This window comes from Haemorhous mexicanus, chromosome 4 (assembly GCF_027477595.1).
Source record: "Haemorhous mexicanus isolate bHaeMex1 chromosome 4, bHaeMex1.pri, whole genome shotgun sequence".
NCBI lineage: Eukaryota > Metazoa > Chordata > Aves > Passeriformes > Fringillidae > Haemorhous > Haemorhous mexicanus.
Window position 1 is genome coordinate 24,866,322 of NC_082344.1, and position 23,796 is coordinate 24,890,117.

The 23,796-nt window shown below is 39.3% G+C and overlaps 1 protein-coding gene across 1 annotated transcript in view; it reads left to right on the forward strand.

Annotated features, from left to right (window-relative positions):
• GRID2 (glutamate ionotropic receptor delta type subunit 2) overlaps window positions 1-23,796 on the forward strand; it is a 681,202-nt gene that overhangs the window by 555,289 nt on the left and 102,117 nt on the right. The window contains exons 11-12 of the mRNA XM_059844122.1: window positions 2,561-2,873; window positions 21,928-22,066. Coding sequence (XP_059700105.1) covers window positions 2,561-2,873; window positions 21,928-22,066 — 452 coding nt within the window. The remainder of the gene's footprint in view (window positions 1-2,560; window positions 2,874-21,927; window positions 22,067-23,796) is intronic.

The window sequence follows — 23,796 nt, forward strand, 5'->3', positions numbered from 1 at the left end:
TCACTGTGAAGAATTTCTTTCTAATATCTAATCTAAACCAACTGCCTTTCAGTTTGAAGACATTTCCCCCATCCTGTGACTCCAGGCCATTGTAAAAGGTCTCTCTCCATCTTTCCTGTAGGCTCCCTTCAGGTAATGGAAGGCTGCAATTAGGTCACCTAGAAGCCTTAATTATATATGTAGCCTATAAAGTAGCAAGACATAATTATATCACAGTTGTTGCTGCAGTAGAGCAAAGGAAATGCAGCATTTCACAAAACATTAGCATGATGTTGTTCCACTGTCATAACTGGTTGGTAAGTGGAGTGGAACCATAATTCTGGGGAATGTGGAGGGACTGCTTCCCAGAGATGCAGATTAGAAGTAGTATTTCCATAGATACCATGGTGTCTCATTTTTTTCTTTAATTCTCTTCAATGTATTTAATGGGGAAAAACAGTGTTTTGCTGTAAAAAGAGGGAGAAAAGTGGAAAAGAATTCTATTAGTCATACAGTCAACTATTATTTGGTAAAAGTATCTTTACTGGTGTATGCTGCTTTTCAGTAGAGAATCCTTAAGCATCTTACAGACTGCAATTTGAATGAGAAACTCAATGATCTAATATGGAAGGGAAGTGTTTTAGTAATATACTGATAATTAATAACCCAGCTAACTTAATAAGCAGTGGCTGAGTCTAGGAGGTCTTTTTTTCCACATGTCCTCCCTTAACTCCTAAATTCCTATTTTGCTTTTTGATACATATTCAGGGGAAAAGGCCCAAATCCATGCTATTCATTAAATGCAATCATAATTTCCTTTTTGACAACTATTGGACTTGTGTGTTTGTAAATTTTTTTAAAAACATATTTATGTTCACAGTGTGGGAAGACAATTCAAGTGCTGGCTGGTTTGCATCTTGCTCATTGGAGCAAGGGCTTGACTGTCAGCAGGTGCTGTGAATCACTTGAGTCACTCGTTGAGCAGAAGGTTTGTAGTGAGAGGGTAGGGAGACTCGGATAACCTGAACGTTTCCATGGATAATTCTAATTACTGAGTTTGCTGTGCCCATGGGCAAAGGGCAGTTGAATCACCACTCTGACAAAAATGTTAGGAAGGGACCTGAAGTGAATTCATGAAGCTGTTTTTTCAGATGTGCTCATCAGCACAGCTTCAGTCATGACACCAGAGAACTTAACACACAAACTAAAGCTGAAACTCTAATTCATAGCTTTTAAGAAAATCAATATTTTCAAACCCTTTTTTTGTCCAAATCATCGGGCTTGCAGCTAGGCTCTGCCACTTTCTCAAGCCAGTGAACAATCAATATAAAGTAACATCATTTAAACTGAAGTCTTAAGAGCACTGTGATTAGGAGTGTGTTTGTGCCATGGGCTGCAGAGTGCTTTGCACGCTCTATTAAAAGAGCCCAGTTGATTTACAAAATTTTCTAGTCAGTTTCAGCTGCCATGCCTTCCCACTCAATATTTCAAACCACATTTCTAAGGAACTAGGAATCTCTGCCTTCTTTGGGCAAGAAGAAAGAAATTCAAGAGAGTTAATAAAATTTGACTCAGTACTTTCAATTTTTTGTGCTCTCCTCACCCCCTTCCAAAGGATCACACACTTCTTTAGGCAGAACAAAAATGGATTGAATCAAGGTAGTACAAGTTTAAATATTTTAAGTACTCTTTTGTCATACTAAAACATCTAGAATTCACAGTCTTGTTGCTCAGTATTTGGGCTTTTTTAAATGGTATTCATATGCCTGCTTTAAATAACCTTTCTTGTTTTCAGTGAAGCTCTAATTGTACCTGTAAAAAGTACAGTAGCATCTGCTGTACTTGTGCCCGGTGTCCCTGGATACCTAATGCATACTGTGAAATACAATGATTAGATCAAGAAATGTTACTCATCCTCTTCTCATGTGAAATGTGTTCTTTAAATTATAGAAAAAAAGAGAAAGGAAATGGTACAAAGCAAGTCCAGGCTAGCTGCAGACAGATTGGCGTTGCTGGAGGAATTGCTTGTCAGTAGGATACAGAGGAATTCATCGTAAAGGAACTGTGTGCAGAATCTGCCCTTCTGCACTTTAGACTCTGTAGATAAAATTGATGTTTTATGGAATTTCAGGTGCTCCTCGGGTAGTAGCCCTTTTTCATGATCATCAAATCATGAAAATATTTTATAAATTTGTCTCTATCAGACAACTAATTTCCTATGCATGAAATCTGACTTTTGCCACGATGGCAGCGATGGCTTTAATAAGCCAGGTTGACAAAAATGAGCAAACATAGATTTCCTCCAGGTATTACCTGTGTTTGTAGTATTTTGATTTCTTGGAAAATAACAAGGGGAGCTGATGTGCCAGAGTCCACCAAGTGATGTTTGCTTGCAGAAACTAAGATGCACAGTTGACCTACCCTGCTCAAGCCTCAGTCACCTCTGTGCTCACATGTTGAAGACCTCGGTCTTGGCATGTGATTCTCTCTAAGCTCAGCTGCTGTAAATCACAGAGGAGCAAAGATGGGGTTTTTTTTGCAGCTCCTGCTTATCCATGTTGTTTTTTCCTCCTCCCCTCAGAGAGCTGACATCGGGATCTCTGCCCTCACCATCACCCCCGACAGGGAGAACGTGGTGGACTTCACAACGCGCTACATGGACTACTCGGTGGGCGTGCTGCTGCGCAAGGCAGAGAAGACAGTGGACATGTTTGCCTGCCTGGCCCCCTTTGACCTCTCCCTGTGGGCCTGCATTGCTGGCACGGTGCTCTTAGTGGGGCTCCTGGTCTACCTCTTGAACTGGCTCAACCCCCCACGCCTTCAGATGGGATCCATGACGTCCACAACTCTCTACAACTCCATGTGGTTTGTCTATGGATCCTTTGTGCAGCAAGGTAAGAGACAGAGGGAGGCTCTGCCTCTGAGAGAAAACCTACCTATGCTCCCCATTGCCATAGAGACCTTCCTCTCCCCTGCCTGCCTCCCACAGCCCACAAGGCTGTGGAGGAGCACTGGAACTGGGAGCACTGGAAAGCCTTGTGCTAAAAGATTTCCTAGATATTTAGCTGCCCTATGTGGAACCCTGAGAATTTCAGAGCACTACATGCTAGCTTGTGATTTGTTATTTTGTTGTTACAGAAAGGTGATTTTTCTCTGAGTAAAAAAAAAAAAAAAATTGTTCATCAGTTGCTGGAGAATTATTCAGCATTAACAAGTGCTATGGTCTTACCCAGTCAGACAGAGAATTCCAGGATTTGGATTTTGAGCTATGTTTAGACTAGTCAGCAGTGCTAAACGATCTTACTGTGTCTGATATTCTTTCCTCCCTCTTCTGATTTACTTCAATTTTCCTATCTAATGTTTAGATTCAGGCGTCGCTGGCTGTCCTGATTGCTTTTTCAATCCCATCTAGCAATTGGGGGCCAGTTGGGTCCCCAGTTCTGCTTATATTCCCAAGTCCTCCACAATGTACCTCTTCTGGCAGAGTTTTAACCATGCATCCTGAAAACATCAGGGACTGCAGATCTTGGTTGGGTATATGCTGCTAAGAATTCTGGTCTACAAGTTGAAGTTGTAAAGCAAAGCGAAATAAAAAAACAGACCTTGATATAAGAGCAAAAGGGGGTTTGGCTCAACAACAAAACAGAATGAACACCTTCTTGCTTATCCATGTAACTGTTCCTCAGTCGCTGCTGGCACTGCAGGTACACCTCTTTTAATTTCACAGAGCATCTGCTCTACAAAGAGCCATGGCCACTACAGCCCCAAACTTGCAGACAGTTCTTTGTGTTTTAACCTGAATGTGGATGGAACACTGTAGGTAAAGGTGTCGTATTTGTGTTAAAACCGCAACGTGATTCAACATTACAATATTTTTGTTTTTTTTCAAAACAATCAGATGATATCCATAAAAGCTAAAGGTATCCATGAAACTCCTAGAATGGAAAAAAAAAGCTGAAACAATGTCACTATCAAAAAAAAAAAATCTCTCTTTCTGTCCAAAATATCCCCAGTGTGTTTAGCAAATCCAGCTGTGAGAGAGCAGTTGGTCTGTTACAGAATGAGACTCATTGCATCAGTCTTCCTGTTAGGTTAGAACTTGAGAATTAGTTTCTTTACTGCATGAATGTGAGCCATTCCACACGGGTTTATCAGCCTGAGCATCCCTGCTGGACTCCTAACAGGAGCCCCTGAAAGCTTTCTAGGAGACTGCCCAGCTAAGGTTCTGAGGAGGCACAATTAGTTTAACTCAACTCAGTCTGAACAATTGTCCCCTGAATTGTTTTGCCTCATGTTTATCCAAGGAAGTCTGTATTTCATGAAATTTCCTAACTTATAGGTCCAGAGTAGTAGTCTGCAAGGGAGCATTTGGATAGATGCTCAGTTAGCTTAAAAAGAAAAGAATTTTTTTGACTAATCAATGAAAATAAGTCCTTAAGCAGGGCTTAGAGAGAAACTTTAAATTCAGCATGAAATTGAGGAAGAAGTTAGATGTAAAGAAGGGGGACCAGGTTGCAGCAATACCAGAATTCAATGGGGGGAAAAAAAAAAAAAACCAAAAAAAAAGGGAGGAAAAGAAAAGGAATTTATTTGAGCAGATCTGCATCCACTCCCTATGATAAGAGGTGTTGCACATGAGGTTCAACTCAGTAAAACCTGTTGGTGGTACAAAGCATCTGGGGACACCAAAACTGCTGTGTAATGTCAGAAAAAGAAATTCACAAAACTGGGAAGGTGCGAGGAGTTACTTGGAGAGAGACACCTCATCACTCTACCATGTGGATTTTCAACACAACTCTATAGAATTCACTAGAATAAAGTAAAATATTCACTTGGCTCCTACTGAGTGAGGGAAAGCAACAGACACGTATCTATAGTTTTGCTCTCCTTCAAACAACAAGCAGAACTCTCCTGAATTATCTAGAAGGAAAAATGAAACACATTGGAAAGAATTGATACCAAAATACATTTACTTATTATTACTTATACTTATTTATACCAAAATACACTTACTGACTGATACAAACATAAAGACTCAGAAGAACTCAGAAATTCAGTGCAAAAGAGTAAAAAGCCAGCCTGTATTTCACATTCAATTTGAATATAACAAAAACTATATTAGCTGAAGCGTTATTTTTTACTAATCCTTGTGAATACAGACATATGAAAATTATTTTCATTGACAGGGTAACTGGCTATTGTGGTGGTGTTGCCTCTGTCTTCTTTCATCAGCTCTTCATTCAGCAGAAAAACTGCAGCTTTTATTTGTTTTGGAATAGCAAATCTGTTGCTATTAATTCTGATTGGCAAATCTTAAGTGTAGCAGCATGGGGTATTTCAAATACTGTCACGTTCACTTAAGAAATCTTTCAGCAGCGATTTAAAGCATGACAAGGTACTCATTTCTGCTATCAAAACACAGAGCCAAAGATGCTTTTATGCCCTGTGCTGACAGAAACAAAGCAGCTTGCACCAAAGATTGCTTGTGCTTTGATAGTTCTGGATTCTTTTTTGGGGGCTAACAAGGGATTTTTGGCATCATCTTCTTTGTTTTCTCTGGACAGAGGAAAAATTTGCAAGCTTGCAGACTGGCTTCAGACCTGCCATGGCTCTGAAAAGAGCCCTCTGCTGCAAAAATACAACTCATTCTTTAAGGAAACTCATAACCTTTTGTGATTGAAACAAAGAGCTCATTCCTTCTGAAATAGTTAAAAACTTGGCAGACTTTAGCAAGTAGCTTTAGTTCACTGTGTCCCTTTTCCAAATGCTATTAACAAGTTTTAGCCTTCTTCAATTTTTGAAACACCAAAGAAAAATTCTGTGTCATTGGCAATAGGCAAAAGTCAACACAGATCAATCCAATGGTTTTTAAGGCAGGTCTATAATTACTGTCATACTCAGTTACAAAATTTAAGTCTTTTTAGTTGCTTCCTTAAAGGTAGACTGAAACTTAATGTGGCTGCTGCTTGTATCACTTAAATTTAGGTCTTGAACTTGGCTTTCACTTTCTTACCTCCATATCTCAGTGATTGCTCTAGGCACCATTTTGAGGCTAGTAATATGGAGATATATTTTAAGTTTCCCTTTTTATTTGATGTTCATTCATTATTGAGATCAGCCAAAATAGTTAACTTTTTTTTTTTAAGATATATGAGGATAAAGCTGCAATATGACTCAATCAATATAAAAGTGTATAAAATGCAAAGGAAGTTTTTTATTCTGTGGTCAAGCCCTTCATTATAAAAATGAAAAAAAAAAAGGAGCAGGCAGTGCACTGAAATGGTTTGGTTTCCTACTCAATATACCCACTGAATTTGCAATAAACTGTGACCACTTAAGAGATTTTCAGGTGATCTCAGCCATGCTGCTGTGGGTTTCAATGCAAATGCTTCTGACTCTGAAATCAAAATTCAGGCATGAGTAGTTAAGGTAATATCTGATGTCTCTGAGTTGTTTATTCATCTAAAGATGAAGCAAATTCATAGATTCAGACTGGAGGATTGTAGTTGTGTTGAAATTTAGTGTCACAGCTTCTGAATTTGTTCTTTTCCTTTTGCTCATCCCAGAAAAATAAGTGGCTGAAGCTCCTCATTTTGCTTATTTTGAATATCACCCTTGACAACTGGACAGAAATCTGGCTCTTGGCAGCCCTGCTTTGGGACAAGGGACAAGGTCCCTTTCTACTTCAGAGAGTCTGAGTGATCTATGAATAATGATATATTTTGTGGACTTTGTTCAGCCTCTGTGCTACTCTATACAAACATACCATGGCTTCTCTTTAGCCATGGTATTGTTGCTGCTCCCTCAAATTTTGCCCTTATTAGAATTTGCCAGTATAGGGAACTTACCATATGAACTCCCAGAGAAGAAATTTGGGGGTTCTAAAATACTTTACTAAAATCTTCATTGACATCAGCTGAATCAAGTTGCTGCAACAGTCTGATGACTTTTATACTTGCTGAGAACCTCGTTTAATCTCCTGAAGGTTTTCTATTAGCTTCCTGTTAGGGGCTCTTGTTACAAAACGCTCTAGGGAGCGCTCTGCTCTCACCAGAACTGGAGAAAATCAATGATTTAAGAAACAGGAGTTCAAGATCTTGAGTTGCTGCCAACCTTTTTTGTATAATAGATCAGTTTTTGAGACAGGTAAAATGCTGTGTAATTTTTTATCCAAGGACTTGCAGAAGAATGTTTTTGGGGATTTTGTTTTGAAGGCAGCCTCTCAAATTTTGCTTGAGAATTCAGTGATGAGCTAACTTATTATAATAGATTTCAATGGAATGTTGAAAAATAATGAAGTTAGGGAAAAATACAGTGTTTTGTATTTGATGTGAAAGAGACCATAACATGTCTATCTTATTGCACTCTGCTCATTTTGCTTTGAATTTTTCTGTAAGAGAAGGTATTTCTGGATTGGCCTGGCAGGATTTCAGATTATGCAGGTAAAGATGCAAAGCTCTGTTTTGTTTGGGTTTGTTTGGTTTTTTTGGCTATAATAGAAAATATCTTTTAAATGGCTGAATCATTCAAGATTTAATCACTACTTAGTGATTGCAGCAAAACAAACATTCATTGTAGTTTTATAAATAGAATTTGACCACAGGATAATGAGTGCTTGAAGTATTAGCAGCAAAAATACAATTTTCTTCAGAGATCCTAATACACTTGCTTAACCTAGAAAAGTTATGAAATGGATGATGTTAAAGCTCCACTGGTGGGCCATTTTTTTATCCCCTTATATTTGTTTAAAATGCTGGTCACAACTGGAGGTTTTGATTGGTCATCAGTGGTGTCAGTAATGGCCAATTATCCTGATAATACCTGGCAAATGAGCAAATCTTACTGTTTGCCTTGTGTAAATTACATTTCATAGGGGCAATAAACCAGCCTCCAAGCTTCAGCACTTCAAAGTCATTATAATACTTCTCAGATGGTTAAAGCTGCTCAGAATTCTCAGTCTTCTGCCTTGTATTACCACCCAAGGTGTGATATAATCCTCCTGAAATGCACTGCCTGGAGTCTGCTGTTGCTTAATAAATTACTCCGTCTTGCTTATCTCACTCTTGGCATATCCCTATCAGCAGGAAACCATTATGCTGTAGCAACATCCTTTCTGAGTGACATTTTCTCTTAATTAACTGTACAATAATCAAACATTTAATATTCAGGGGGCAGACTCTAGAATCATTCTGGAAAAATTCTGCTAGAAATTAATTATATCTTCACATGTGATATTTAGTGGTGAAACCTAATTTATTGGGGGGGTATGTTTAGAAATACAAAAAAGATCCAGTATAAAGACTTTAGGACTGGGACCTAGTTCCTAATTTGGTTTCTGCACTTGTTCTGCTGGCTGACCACAGAACATTATTTAATATCTTAGCTATCAGCCCTTAGTTTTAAAATGGATATGTTACCCATCTTCCTCCATAAAAACATGTTTTATACTTTCTGATAGAAGGCAAAACTTAAATGCCAGTCTCATGAATTAACAAATTTAATTGCTCTTCAAGCTAATGCCAGTCTTGACATATTCATGTGGCAAGGGGAACAGACTTGCTGAGCCTAGAAGGCACAGCACTGAGCTGGGAAAATGAAAAGTCAGACACCAAACGTGTTAGGAAACAAACTACATACACCAGCAGATTTATTTGTGGCAGGATAGTTCCACCTTAAAGTATAACCCCCCCCCCCCCCAAATTCTGATGTCATTTGGATTAAATCTGGGCTAGTGCATCAGGAAGTGTAATTACCTTCATCAAGTCACCTCTCTGAAATGGGGACTGCAGCCCTGTGCTACCCAAGCTCCTTTTGCATGTCTCAGTGGTTTGGCCAGCCCTCTTGACAGCATCCAAAAATGAGTACATTTTGGCAATTGTGTCCTGTGTCTCAAAGGTATTTGGAAACCACAAGTGGTTACTGGAACTGACAGCATGTACTGAGAGTTGTTCTCGTGTGTGAAGTACGTTTTTGTAAGCCTTGGATGTAGCTTTATGTCCTTTCAGAGGTTTATTTGATTGTCTCTTTTTGAAACTGTAGCTCCGTGGAGTAACCACGCTCCAAGTAAAACGTTCAGTGGTGTGGGCATTTGTTTGCAGCAATGTGATATCCCTAGTGTGAAACTACCAGGGGATATGCTTGGATTTTCCCTAATCTGAAGTTATGATTCAGGCAGTTCTCAGAGGCATCTTAAATAATGCATTTCTACATCTTCTCTGCACGTGGTTGCTTGAGTAATAGCACTGGGTACATGAGCCAGTCTGTTTAGAGATTTTGTGTCTGATATTCCATCTGTGAGGAGATGGAGAATGAATGGCAGTGTGAAAGCCCAAAAACTGACTTAATTGCCTAGGACTAGCTCTGATTGACTGTGAGAAGGTCATGTCTATCTGGCTGTAGCGTAAACCCTGATCAAGACCAAGTGAGGCAAAAGGAAAGTAGAATTGGATGTCATGGCATCTGTCCATCATTCTGTGTTCTTTCAAAAACAGCCTAAGGTGAATATTTTACTCAGAACAGTTTCTTTAGTTGTTGTAATTTCTAATATGACTACATGCTGTAACTGGGTAAAGAATGAATAAGTTAGATTTAGACTGGGTAACCAATTTTGGCTGTGTATAATATACATTTAACTGAGGAAACAAGCATTTAGTCAGGAACTGAGTGTTTCTTACATGTAGGAACAGCATAAACCCCATTTTTATCTTCAAGGATGTTTAGAAGCTGAAGAGGCAAGTCTTACTTGTCCTGCTATTTGATCTTCCTGCACGGGAGTTTACGGTTAAATTGACAACTTCAGCTCTTACAGGTAGGGAGAAAGTGAGAAATGAGTTTTAGCTTTATTAAAAGTACTCCCCTGCTGCTTGAGATGCCAGCAGTTTCATCCTCAAACTGATCAGCCTTTTTCAGCTGAGGCCAAGGCTCCAGACAAACATGGGTTTTAGAGGGAGCCCACGGTAGTTTTCTGTTGCTTTTCTGCCCTGTGAGGAGTCCCTCCTCTGCAACAGCTGTGCCATAGCTGCATCCACCCATGCAGAGCCACTTCACAACATCAACTGGTGGGTAGGTGCCAGGAAAATTGCCTGAAAGCTGTAAAGACAGGAGTAGCAGAGGTTTTCAAGCTGCTGGCAGAAAGTCTCCCTTCTTCAGCAGCTGAGGGTTTTTTCCTTAGACCTCTTGTAATACTAAAATGTTTATAAAAGGAGTAGACCAAAATTATTAGAGAAAGGAAATAAAAAATGCTATGAAATGATTTTTTTTTAACTAACCTGTTCCTTTCCCTGGTTGTTGAGATGAAGGACGAGCCTCAGCATATATGGTAGAATGAGGGCTGTGGGGAGAATTTGTTTGTATTTGTTTTAATCTAGTCAGCTTCCCAGCATGCAAATTAAGGGGATTACCTTCATTATAGCAGCATTCTGTTGTAGGAATGTCCTGCTGCTAATTTTTATCCTTCCACTGTCAGTAGTGGAGGGAGAGATCTTAGCTTAAAGTAGGACTTCACCCCTTCAGCATTTTTGAAGTTAGTGAGCTGGGGCTGGGTTAAAAATGTGTGATACCTCACTTACTGAGCAAAAGGGAGTTGAAGGAACACGTGTGGTTTTGGCTGAAGCCTCGTCTTCCCCCACACTAGGAGAGAGTAAAAGTAGGGATGAAGGGGAAAGAAAGCCATCTGCAAACAGGCTGTGAAGGAGCAGTGATAATCAATCTGTTGAGTGGGGGGCTCGCTGTTCATGCCCTGATATACTTGCTAATAGAACATTTTTAGCCATAAGAATGTACCTCATTCTTACAATGGCTTCTTTTATTTCTATATCTCCAAAGAGGAAAATCCTCACTTTCCTGTAAAGTCACCTTTGAAGTCGCTTTTCACTTCTGAAAAACCTGAGTTGTGATCTTAAGCAGGGTGATAGATGATTTGCCATGAAAACCAGGTTATTCCACTTTCAAAAATAAGCATTCGTATTAGTGATTTTCATCAATAAATGACATTATAGCATTTTTCTCTGTGAAACTTAAAAGGATCAGGGTTTCATTCTGTCCTCTGTTCACTGTCATAATACTACATTAGGTCATTTGAGTTTGAGATCACTTTGATAGCAACATTGCAGGATGTACCTGGAGTGGAATTTTAGTCTAAATTTTAAAATGTGTTATTTAGGAACATAATTAGAGCTCCTACACTGGTGATGATTGAATTCTATAAGGTTAGGAGTTCATTGCTGAGAAGCATTCTGAAAATTAAAGGATAACTAGCATTACTGACAGGAAAACTGAACTAAGGTATCTGAGATGCCTGTGATTCACTTTTCTCTGAAGTAGTCAGGGGTCACTCTGTACTGATGGATGCTTGGAAAACTTGAAAGAACAGATTTATAAAACAGATCATAATTCTTTAAAAATTCAAGCAAAGCCGTAGTTTGTCGTGTGTAATCCTTTTTTAAATTCCCTTCACCCCCTAAAATCTTGAGTCACAGAATCATGTAGAGGTAAAAAGATTATGGGGAAAACTACTTGTCAAAAGAGGTGAGGGCTTTACTGGACTAAGTGTTTGTCCTTATGGTCACACTGACTTGTTTTGTGCTTTGCTTGGTTCACAGTTGCTCAGTTTCAGCCAAAGGGGACTCTCTCCCTCATATTCATAAACCCTCTCTGACAGGCTCTTGGCTAAAGCCAGGCTTTAATTCCTCATTAATGGCATTGTTTAGCCTAATGTTAATTTTACATACAGATGGTCTGTTTTCAGTCCATTGTGCACAGTTCCTTCTGCTGTCCCTGAAGGTGCTACAGCAGCCCTGTCAGTAGTGTGCAGAAAGACCCCACCAAGCAAACTGTGTGTGACAGTAGCACATACATCCTCTCCTCAGCCACTTATGAATATGCCCCAGAGATTATAATTGTGGCTGATTGCTTGAGGCTTCACAGCATTTGAATCCAGCCATTAGTAATTGAGAGATTTGGTCTCAGCATCTCTTGAAATCTGATCTAAACGTTGCCAGTGTGCAAGGTTATTTGTTAAGACCCAGTGCCAACATCCTCTAAAATAATAGCAAGCATATATCACGTTGATGCCTTCCCAGTGGCTGCAAATAGCACCTTTACACAGGCATGCAATCAAGAGCCATCTTAAAAGAACAAATCTCATCACAGCACTCCTGAAGAGCATCCCCAGAGACTCCCTGTGTTCCTTGAAAATGCCCATTGAGCTCTAATCTGTGTTCTTCTCTCTGTGTGTATATTAATAATTATATTCTGTAGGATTATTGTGCTATGTTTTGGAAGTGGCAACAAAGAATTATCTGATCAGAGTTTTTTCTTTTCTTTTTTTTTTTTTTGCAAAGAGCAGTTAGTAAAATTGCTAGGCTTGTTGTACAGTTATTTCTGATTCTGTAATTGAATGCTCCTATGTTGGGTAACCCCAAAATTAAATTTGAAACCCTGCTAAGTCTTCTAATAAACCAATGTGTTTCAGCAGCATTAATACAGTATACTTTGGCCAAATCATTCATGAGAGGTGGACAGCGAGCCTCAGTTCCAATGTGGTCACAGTTGCACGTATCAAAAGACAGACTTTCAAATATCAAGACTCATAGTATAAGACTAGTAATAATTAATCTAAGGGTTCCCAGTAACTTCAGCAAATACTGCTGGATGCCTCCATTTTCATTTTGGCTGCAGTCTTTGCTTCTCTTTTGTAATGGCAGCAGAAGGAAGAACAAAATACACTTTGTGATATATTTTCCAGAACTTGGAGAAGCACTGTAAAGGCTACTCATGCCCTCTCTCTCTGATAATGTTGCACAAGTCAATGCAATGTATTGGCACTATAATAATGCAAACGAATGTTTGTAACATTTTCTTTTATCTCTTGTGAACTTTGATTTGCAGTTGAAAATACATTTTGCTAATTCCACAGAAAGACGGAAAGTGAGCAGTGCAAAGCTGTTAATATCTGAAATAAGTCATTAAGCTTGTGGGTCTAGGCCTAAAAGCCAGGAATTGATTCCTGTAGGTCTTGAAGATTGATCCTGTAAATGCGACATAATAGGAATGAAAATCTGATCAATGTGTGTAATTAAAGCATCACAGACACCAAGAGAAGCTGGAGCCCAGCCATTTGCTAAATGGTGATGCAACACGTTTCCCATCCCAACTTCTGCATTATTGCCACCATTTCAGCAAGATGGGTGGAAAGAAAGGATTTATTGTTGTGAAGGGAATTATAAATATCCTATAACTAATATGTTATGCTAACATCACTTTAATCAGGTAATTATTAAAGGACTGTTTGGCCTTTAAGGACATTGATTTAATGGGAATTAATTTAATGATTGAACACTGTTTGTGTAACATTATCATTGCTAGTGATGCAGAAAATTGGAATCTCAGCTCAGCTGAAAAGAGTTTAGACTTTTTATTATCACATTAGCTACTATTCTACTCGAATGTAGTTATTAGACCCTTTTTATACTTTCAGTATATATTTAAATGTTTGGGGTTTATCTGAAAATTTCTGAATAGAAAAAATAAGTAAAAATTTTTGTCATTGTACTGCTCTCCTTTTTGATAGAAGCTTGAATTTCTGTTTAAAATAGCCTTTTAGAAAGTCCATTCAATTTTGGGCTTGACTTGCTATTGCTTCTCCCGTAAAACAAATTTTCTCAGTTTTCATTCTCTGCTTTCTTCTCTGCAAACCTGATGATTTTTTTTTTTTTAGGAGGAATAGAGTTTGGTTTATAGAAAAGTTTTGCAACTTTAAAGACACAGCAGCTTTTAAAAGTAGCAGCAGAGCACTGTTCTATCTAGATTATTCTGAGGCTGAATCCTGCACTGTCTAGTCACAGCTTAGTGGAAATGGTGAGCATTATGAAAGGAGTGTGATCAGTACCTGGGGGTTAAGACAGAGTTAAAGCTGACCTTTATAGTTACAGCTCCCACTTACCTGAAGATATGTTGTCTCTGGATGCCCTCCTTGGTTTCCCTTAGGGGTGCTATTGTCACAAATTATTTTTCATCTTCATGGTGCCTCTAACTACTGTTGTGTATAAATTAGACCCAGGGAGAAAAGGGTAGTGGTGTAGTGAAGTGGTGCATCTGACAGGCTGCTGCAAATAGATGAATTTTCAAACAAAATTTTACTCAAGGATGTCTGACAGTTCCTGCTGTATCTTGGCAGAATTTTCCAAGAGGGACCAGTGGCCAAATGATTAGTCCTCTATCACTAGAATGGAGCTGTTACAGTAGACACAGCAAGTTAGGCAGGCTGGTATTTAAGGACCGATAGAAAAATAATTTGGTAATAGACACAGCAGAGAGTTAAACTTACAAACACAGTAGGTTACTGATCCAGTAACAGAGCAGTGCTGTATTAGGCTGAAATGCTTTGCTCTGGGTAGCACTGACCCTTTTCTGGATGCTAGAGGAATTTCTAGCTTCAGAAAGGGTATTTTCAAGAAATGTGACTGAAGAACCTGTATTTTAAGCAAAATAGTTTGTGAGCAGGCATTTCACCAACCTTTTGGATATTTCTATTTGTCCATCAGGTTGTATGTCAAGGCCCTCTGACCAGGCTGTGACTTGATGAGGGTTTTTGTGGCACTGCCACTGGTCCTTGATCAGCCCCAGCATTTGAAATCTCAGCATTGATAGTCTTTCCCTATTAATGAGAAAACAGAGCTGAGCAATGAGCCTTAGTGTGTGAGTCAAGTTCCAAAGGCACATCCAAACAGATACACAGCAGTGGCAAATGGAGAGTGTCCAGAGGGAGTTTTCAAGATATGAGATACAGCTTGGAGGTGATTGCTGGCCAGCAGTAACAGAGGGTGCAGGGTAGTCTCTCTCTCAGACTGGAGCTGGCTCGTGCCTGCCCTCCTTGGTAGGAGGCTGGGGGCAGCCTACATCTGTCTCCACAAGGCTGTGCATACACCCTCAGGGTAGCTGGCTTCCAGAGCTGCTGGTCAGGATCTTTAGCATGTATAAGATGCAGCTTCTCAAACTCCTTCACAGATTTCAGATACCTAGGAGTGATTTGAAATAAGCCTGAAGGAGAGGAATGATGGTTTCGTATTTTCTCCCTGTCACATAAAGGGGAGAAATAAATGAGGGGAGCTTTCTTTTGTGCATCATTGCTTCCCTTCTGGGAGTGCAGTGAGGGCAGTGCTTCCCACCCAGCTGAAAGAAAACAATCTTCCAGGGAGAAAATGTAATGAGATTAGTCAGGGGATCATTACACTAACAACAACAAATGGCAAGTCAGTGATTGTTTAGTTCAGAAATAAGACATTAAGGGGCAAAAAAATTAATCAGAGCACCAAAGGACAAAGTGAACACATTCTTTAATTGCCTATAGACCAGCAGGAGAAATCTGAATAATAAACAAGAACAGTTAGACTCAGAAATACAGAGTTGATCTTCGTGTTGTTTCTGAAATCTTGCAGGAACAATTGGAAATACTGAAAGTCAGATGGACGAGGTGGGTGAAAGGGGAAGAAGGTGTCACTAAGTCACAGGGGATTAGATATTTCAGAGGTTGAGAACTTGGAAAGAACTGATCCTGGTTTTTTTTCTGTGACTGTGTGCTAATGGCTGCAGCACAAAATGAGATGGGAGACAGTGTCTGCTGCAGGCCACCAAATCACACTGGAGTGGAGCATGGTTGGCTCCTGTAGAGCATCTCTGTGATGCATAAGGGAAAATGTGAGCTGTAAAAGGGGCAGTCAGGCTGAATGGTGTGTGTTTCAAGCCTCCAGCTGCCCATGCTGAAGTGTCTGGAATGCACAGGTAGAGTGTATTGAAAGGAAAAGGAACACAAAGTGTTAAATGCTGCAAACTTCGGAGAAAAATGATATGGGGAGAAAGGTACACAGAGGTGAGGCAGAGCTGAGAACACGAAGCAGGGCACTGAAAACTTCATTAGGAGATATAGAAACCTTAATGATATTGGTGCATTAGGTGAAGATAATACTATTCAAAATTGTTATGCCAGAAAGGCAATAAATATTTCTCTTCTCTTCTGTGTTTGTGGAAAAAAGCCAATTAAATTCTTTCTGTGTAGTGGAAGCTAAATGGTAGCTACTACTATAATACAGTTTCAAATCAGCAAATTCAAGCAAATTTCATCCAAGAATTTATGGGAGTTTACTGTGTAGCTTCCAAGATTTCTGTTTGCTGACATGAGTCTTAGAACATAGGGTAGGTTTTTAGAAAGATGGCCAAAATAATTTAGTGTAAACCTAAGTCCATACTGAACCTTCAATTTCCTTCCATTTTAATACCTGGCTGTAACAAGATGAAAGACTTAACAAATATAAACAGACACTTAACAATTTCAAAAGATATAACCATTTAAAAAGTCTACACATGACTTTTACTATTTTATTATAGCAAAACAGTAGCTTATAAATAGCTTTATTATAAAAAAGAGAAAACTTTATCTTTGGGATCTGATGGTAACTGTTATAATTGCTTTGGTAAATAAAAAGAAGATTAGGTCCCTTCCAATTCTACTACTTCCAATGAACTCAAAGAACAGTTCCTAATATATTTTGAGTATTTTCACAGTATAGTAATAATACATAGATGCAGTGCTCTCTCATTAGCGAGTAAAGACCTGAAGAAATGTTTGCAGCATGAAGCAAAATATCTGAATGTCTCTTTTTACATATAATTTTTTTGGTTTTAAATCTCTTCATTTTAATACAAACCAAATGCTACAGGTGGATCAGGCGGTGTGGTGAGTAAATCTGTAGCTGGCTCTCAAACTTCTCCACACCTTGCAAGGTCTGGCTACCAGCCCTGCCTCATGATCAGTTCCTTCTCCATTCTCAAACCCCTCCAATCTGCCAATATGTGCCAGGATAGCAAGTTCAGCCACCGATTTTCAAGTTTATTTGGGAGGCATTACCAATTCAAGGAGTTGTATTCTCCTGTGGAATAATTCGTCGTGCCTGCTGTGGTCAGTGGGTGTTAACTTCAGCACAAAATGGAATATTACAAGCTCAGGTTATGGCATGCCAGCTTAAATGTTAGGGTTGAATACAAGCAAAGTTCAAGGAAGAATGGAAAAGGATAGATGAAAAAAAAAAAAAATGAAAATAAGGGAAGAAAAATTCATTATGAGAAATTTCCCGACAACTTCCAGGCTGCATTTACTTCACAGCTGGTAGAAATAGGTATGGGCTTCATTGACTGTAAAATTTTTTTTTGTCCTATACTGAATTGAACATTTCCAGTTGAAAGTAGGTGAGATTTTATATTATCAGGAAAGTTTTTAACAGAACAATAGCAGTAGATAATGCTCTGAAAGGTTCTGCCTTTGAAGAGTTCTGCTTTGCAGAGTTTTACAAAGATCACAGTGCTCAGTCAAACTTCAGGTTTTGTTTCTAGTGGCAATAAAAAAGTGGAAATATAAAATACCTTTTCCTCTTTGTTAATACAAACTACTTCCCTTACATGCACTCTCTAATAATGTCCCCTTCACAAAGAAAACAGAAGACATGCATTGATCTAAACTGTTTGCAACAGGCATCTGCAGCTCTTTATTTATGGAAATTGCAGATGCACAGCATAATTGATGTGACTGTTCTAACAGGCTAAAGGCTAAATTGCAGCCAGCTCCCAAGTCCTTTGTGCTTTTTACCAAAGGCCAATAATTCACTGAATGTGGACAGAATTTTTGTAGGAAAAAGCAGAATCAAAATCTGTCCCTAGATAACCCACACTATTATTTCTTCACCTTCCTTTTCCAAGCACAGCTGAGACTCTTGCTTTTAATTTTGATGGCATTACAGTTCCTCAACAAAGCAGTCACAATTAACATATTTTTCATGGTTCTTTAAATTAGCTGGAAAACTCCTTACAGAGTAGCTCAGCTCACTGCAGTTTTTCTTCAGGCACACAATTGACAAATCCCTGAGAACAGGATGTCTGGAAAAAGAGCCTATGCATTTTGAATTCTTCAGATTAAATCCAGAATTATAAAATATCAAGATCTTAGCAGGCTATGATCCTGAATTTCCCTATTTTGGCCATTTGTCCTGTGTTTTCATCCCTCCTTCTTGCCTGTACTCCTCTCTTGTAATTTTTGACGTGAAGAAACCTTTGCACTGAATAATAATGAGGGAAAATAATTTTTTTAAAGTAAAAATATGTATGGTAATTCTATAGTTTCACATTTTGTCTTCTAAGATGGTTTTTATCCTGGTATTTAGGTCTGTCATAATTATGCATTATATTTTTTGCATTATCAAGACAATGCGTTATTTTTCCTGCCTTCTATTTAGCTTGAAGCACTTGGAAAGAAATGGGAATAAACAGAAATTTATAAGATAAGTTGCAGTCTAAGCCTGTCATCTGAAGTAGGCCAGCATTGAAATGGTCTAGGATTGATGAAGGAGAGCTGCATTAGATGAGAGTGGGAGGACTAAAAGTAATTTCTTTCACTGTGACTTCTACAGCAATTCAACTTTTTCAGAAAACTCCCAATAAGATTGATTTTTTTAGTTCAGTTTACTCTGGAAAATATCTGTCCCTTCCTGCACATGACAATTTTAAAGGCAGATTACGTTTTTCTAAGTGGTTTTAGCACCCATTACATGTCAGATGAATTATACTGGGAGCTGTAGCCACAACGTAGGTGATGTACAGGTAGTGGAATTTTGTGCTGCCTTATACCCTTCTACAGGTATATTGGAAAGGATGCAATAAATGATAATATAGCCTCTGTAGTCCTTTGAGCTCTGTCTTTTATTGTGACAAAGCAACTCCTGGATTCCTGTCTTCTATGATTTCCATTTGTTCCCTGAGTGGGGCTCAGTACTTTCAAGCACTGCTCATCATGCCCCAAGAGCAGCAGCAGTGTTTTTTCTGTAACCACAACCACTGTGCTGACCTCCACTGATGAATTTTGCTATAGGAGTGAGGTGTCATGGAACAGATTCTTCTCTGCTCATCAATGTGTGTCTGCATTGCACAGGTTGGCCCCCTTTGCCATTAGGGGTTACTAAGCTTTGCTGGTATGATATGAAAGACAGCAACAGGCAGAGAATTGTTCCATGGTTTTGGCTCCCTCCTGCTTTGTGCTGCATGTCTTATGTGAAACCTCTTGTAACTAGAACATGGCGTGATCCATGAAGGTGTCAGTGCACCTGAAACTCATCCTAGGTCTTGGAAAGCAGAGCTCAGGGAGGTTGGCATGCCTGTCCCTCCTGCACACTAATTTAAAGTGGAGTTTAGTATCTTTTAGGTCTGTTGCTCTCTGTCGTAGTAATGTTAATGGAAAAGCAGTGATTGTTGCTCCCCTGAGTGACTTGGCACTCCTCTGCCCTGAGAAAATGTAGATTGGGACTCAAAGAAAACTTCAAAAAGTTTTATCCCCAGAAACCTCTTCATTAGGGAGAATGAAGAGTTTTCTTAAGGGGAATTGCCATGGTGCAGGAAGTGTTCTAGCAAAGAGTACAATGGAACAAGACCGTGTCACATTTAGTCTCCTAATAGATGCCAAAGAAATGGTACCATGGCAGTAAAAGATCTCCTCTGGTTTTTGGTTCTTTTCTTCTTTTACTGGGAAAGGTGGAGTACTCTGCCTGTACTGCTTTAAAAAAATCATACTCTTAGGCTGCTGTGGTGTCAGCCCTGCTTTAGAAATGGTGTTTAAGAAGCCTCAGTGCAAGACTTGTTAGAGGAGTGAGGGATTATTTTGATATGTATTTATTGTACATGTACTTCAATACAAGCTTCGTCCTCATGCTTCATTTATTGACTGCTGGTATACAAGGAACAACTGTGAATTAGGAACAAAGCTTCACAAACAGCTGGATGAAATAAAAGCACTTGGGCTAACCAGCAGTCATGGGTTTTAAACATGGGAGGAAAAAGGGAAAAGTAACAGTGAATAGTGGGGACAACCTTGTCAAAGTATGGGAAAGCTGTGTGGACAGTAGGGAATGCTGTGACTGAGAGATCTGTAGTGGCTTTTGTGTTCACTTGATGCACAGCATCCTCGCTTTCACCAGAAGGCAGGTGTGTGACTTTGTGGTCCTCTCTCTTCTGACATGTAATTTCAATTCAAAAATGTAAGAATTTCAGAGTTTTACTCATTAAGCTGAAAAATGAATATGCAAGGATATCCAAAATATCACTAGTCTCTTCTCAATCCCACTCACCATTTCAATTCAGTGTGAGGATTATCTGCAGGGATTGGCACCTGAAAGTTAAAAGGACAAATAGCCCTTTCTGATAAATTAATATAATTGCTCTTTTCATTTTATTAAAAAATAATTTTTAAATTAAGTATTTAAAATAAATTGCAAAAACTGTTGTCAAGTAGAAATACTCTATTAAAAGTAATTTAAAATTCATGCAGCACACAAACCCAAATCTTCAGATGCTGAAGTCAGTGTTCATCTTCGATAAGCCTTAGACTGAAATAATATGTCCCAATCTGATCAGTAGATTATTATTTCAGATGATTACATGGCATCTTGGAAATAAAAGAAAGCTTGTTTCCAGATGTTTAGGTCTGAGAGATTTTGTCTGTCAGTTCTGGAATTCTCAGAAATCAAAGGATTTGAGTGCTTATATACCAAAAGTATATACGAATGGAGTCAATTATTATTTCATATATGGTACAATTCCACATCACCAAGGCAGCTAAAAAGTTTCAAATTTGTATGGCAATGCAGAGTCCCCAGTGTTTTGTATAGGTAAGAAAATTTCTGAATAAAGCAGTAAGAGCGTCCTTAATGGACAACACTGATTAAACACCCAGTTTCGGAACATAAGTGAAAATTATTTGTTCTTGGAATGGGAATAATTATAATTTGTATTCCCTTAAACCGACTTGCTGTGGAAGCATTAAGGAGTTTTTACATAAGTACAAAACAAACTATCTACAGATGGTTGAATTGGTAACAAATTGCTTTTGCAAATCCCAGGCATTGTACCATTATAAGATTTTGCCTAGGAGAAACCTACCTCAAAAACAATATCAGCTTCTCAAACTGCTGAGTGTAGAGGGAGAGGAAAAGGGTGAACATCTTGAGCAGTTGACTGTGGGTGTTTGCTGTGTTCACCTATCCCCCCTTAGTTACTTGTAGCTGTGACAAAACATACTGCAGACAAAGGGGGAGGATTAAAAAAAAAAAAAAAGGCAACATTTTCCTTCATCTAAAAACATGAGATTTATATATATATATTTAAAGAGAAAGAGCTCTTGCAAATACTCCAAACCAGTGTGTTTTGGGGCAACTATTTGAATAAAAACTGTTGCTTTTCATGGCTTGCATTACTAGGCTCTTGTCACACAATCGATAGCTTGCAGCACATCCTGGGAGGTTTAATTGCTGCTCATGTTCTGTTTACATGGCAGTTGGATTTTAAAGGAAAGCAACTAGAGGAATACAAAACAATGTTTGCTTTCTTCTTCTATACGCGTGATTTTTTTTTTTCCCTGCGTGTCCAAGTTCACTTGCAGCAAGTTGTACAAATACATATGGTTATCATGAGCATCTGCCTGCCTACAGAACTGTGAAAAGTAATTGTGGTTTGATGGGATTTTTTGACTTTACGTTCCCCAGAATGAAAGAAAAACTTAATTAAGGTTTGTAGATAAGATCTCTAAGGAAAGAACATTGTAAGATTTTCCTTTAGCTGCTTTTGTTCTGAGATGTAGAAGTCTATTTCCATTACTGGACAGGATTGGCAGATGAACTGCAATTAAAGGCACAATAGCAAAAGAGATTAAACAGAGGAATGACAACTGACAGTGTGGGCTTCCTTCAGTGCTTTTCCTTGCATAGAAAGTGCAGCTCCAAATCTTGCTCAGCTCACTGAAGCACCAGACTTTAATGAACTGCTTTAAGCTGTTAACCTTGGGGTCTAGTTATCCTGAGAGATGCATGAGCATTCCTCTGCCAAATGAAAATTCTTGCTTTTCCTTCTTCCCCACAGGAGGAGAGGTTCCATACACAACCCTGGCAACCCGACTGATGATGGGAGCCTGGTGGCTTTTTGCTTTGATTGTCATCTCCTCCTACACGGCCAACCTAGCAGCTTTCCTCACCATCACACGCATTGAGAACTCCATCCAGTAAGTTGATAAAGAACGATTCAAGGGAAAGGAGGGCGAACATAAATATACATATAGAGGGGTATAAATGTTCTACTTAAATGTGAGGACAGGAATAAATGCTTATCCTCCTGAGAAGCAGTTGGAAAGTTAGAAAAGTAACAATATACTATGAGAGACTGTCGGTCTCCCTGGAGACACTTTGTTTTTAGGATTGGAATTGTTGGCCTCTAGCAGATGCTTTTCCCTGTGGCAGACATACATATGTATGTTTGCACACACATACATATTTTGAAAGAGGCAATTGAGTTTGAGATGACCACACAGTGTCAGTGTTTGAAATAGGAAAGTATAAATTGCTGCTGCTGCTTTCCATTCAGATGTATTCCACAATGCCTGCATTCTGACACTGGTCAGGAAGACCCCAGTGCTTCTTCAAGGTATGGGGAGAGCTCAGAGCTGATTTCACCCATTCTTGCCAAGGCAGAGATGTGTTAACAGCAACAAGCAGTAATAAACTCACTGGTTTAGGAGTTCCTCTTTGCTCCTTCTGCTCCCAGGAGCTCTCTTACTACATAAGCACATCATGTCGTTCTCCTTTCCCCGTGTATTCATTCCTTTGCTTCATGCCTCCCAAAAATGAATGTCCTGGTCTTCTCCTGTCCCTTTTATGGTGAGCTCTTTCTGTTGCACCTTCCAGTCTTTTTCTGAAGATCATGTCATCTTTCCATACCACAGGAGCCTTTCTAGGTCTCCTATCCTCTCTCTCTGTCCTTTTGTACTCCAGTATCCTCTCCTTCACCTAGCTGCACGCTGCTCCCATTGCTCCAGTGATAACCTTCACCTTCAAATGCTCACTCCTGAGCCAAAGCAGACTAAAAAATACGGGGAAGGATTAGCTAGGCAAGCACTGTGAGGGACAGCTGGCCGTTTTTTTGTAGCAGGTTAATCTTGAGCCAACCGACGAGTCTGTGGGAGTATGTGAGAGTGACAAAATTACCCTTTCCTATATATCCTTCTTTGCAAAAATCTCAGAGTGACTTTAAAGAAGAGAGGCACATTTCACTGTGTTTCTTGTTTCAGAAAGGTAAGAACTTGACCCTTAAGTCAGGCTCAATGCTGACCTTAGGGAAAATCCAGTTTTCCCAGTCCAGTCATTGATCCAAGTCCCTGACTTGTGTGTAGCATCACCTAAGGTCCTTCTGCCTCTACTTCAGCTGCTTTCAAAATCTCTCTGAAATTCCCCTTGAGACAGTGAGCCACTGTCACAGACTGAGCAGGGGGAGCCTTTGCCTCCTGTGAGTTCGCAGGTCAGGATCAAGCATCGCTGCGTGCCAGCAGTCACTGTGCTCACACAAAGGTATTTCTCCTCTAGGTGAGGATTTTCTGTGGGCTAAAACCAATCCAGGCTTTCACATAGGCTGGCAAACATCTGCAAGAGCAGACAACTTTGATTTGCACCCTAAGCCCAAGCTGGACCCAAGAGCAGCAGCAGTACTTAACTTTGAGTGCATGGTTATGTCCTGACCCTTGGCTGATGGAGGTAGAGGGAGAAGTCGGTGTTCCGTGGGCCAAATTGCCCAGGCTTTGCAAGTCCTTACGTTCCAAATTGGGCATTTTCTATGGCTGTTATCCTTCCTTTCTGATGTAACAGCCTCACCACTTTCATCTATTAGAGGGATCCATACTCTAAGACAGAGATATATAAAATAGACTAAAGTAACGAGAAAATGAGAAATTTAAATCAAATT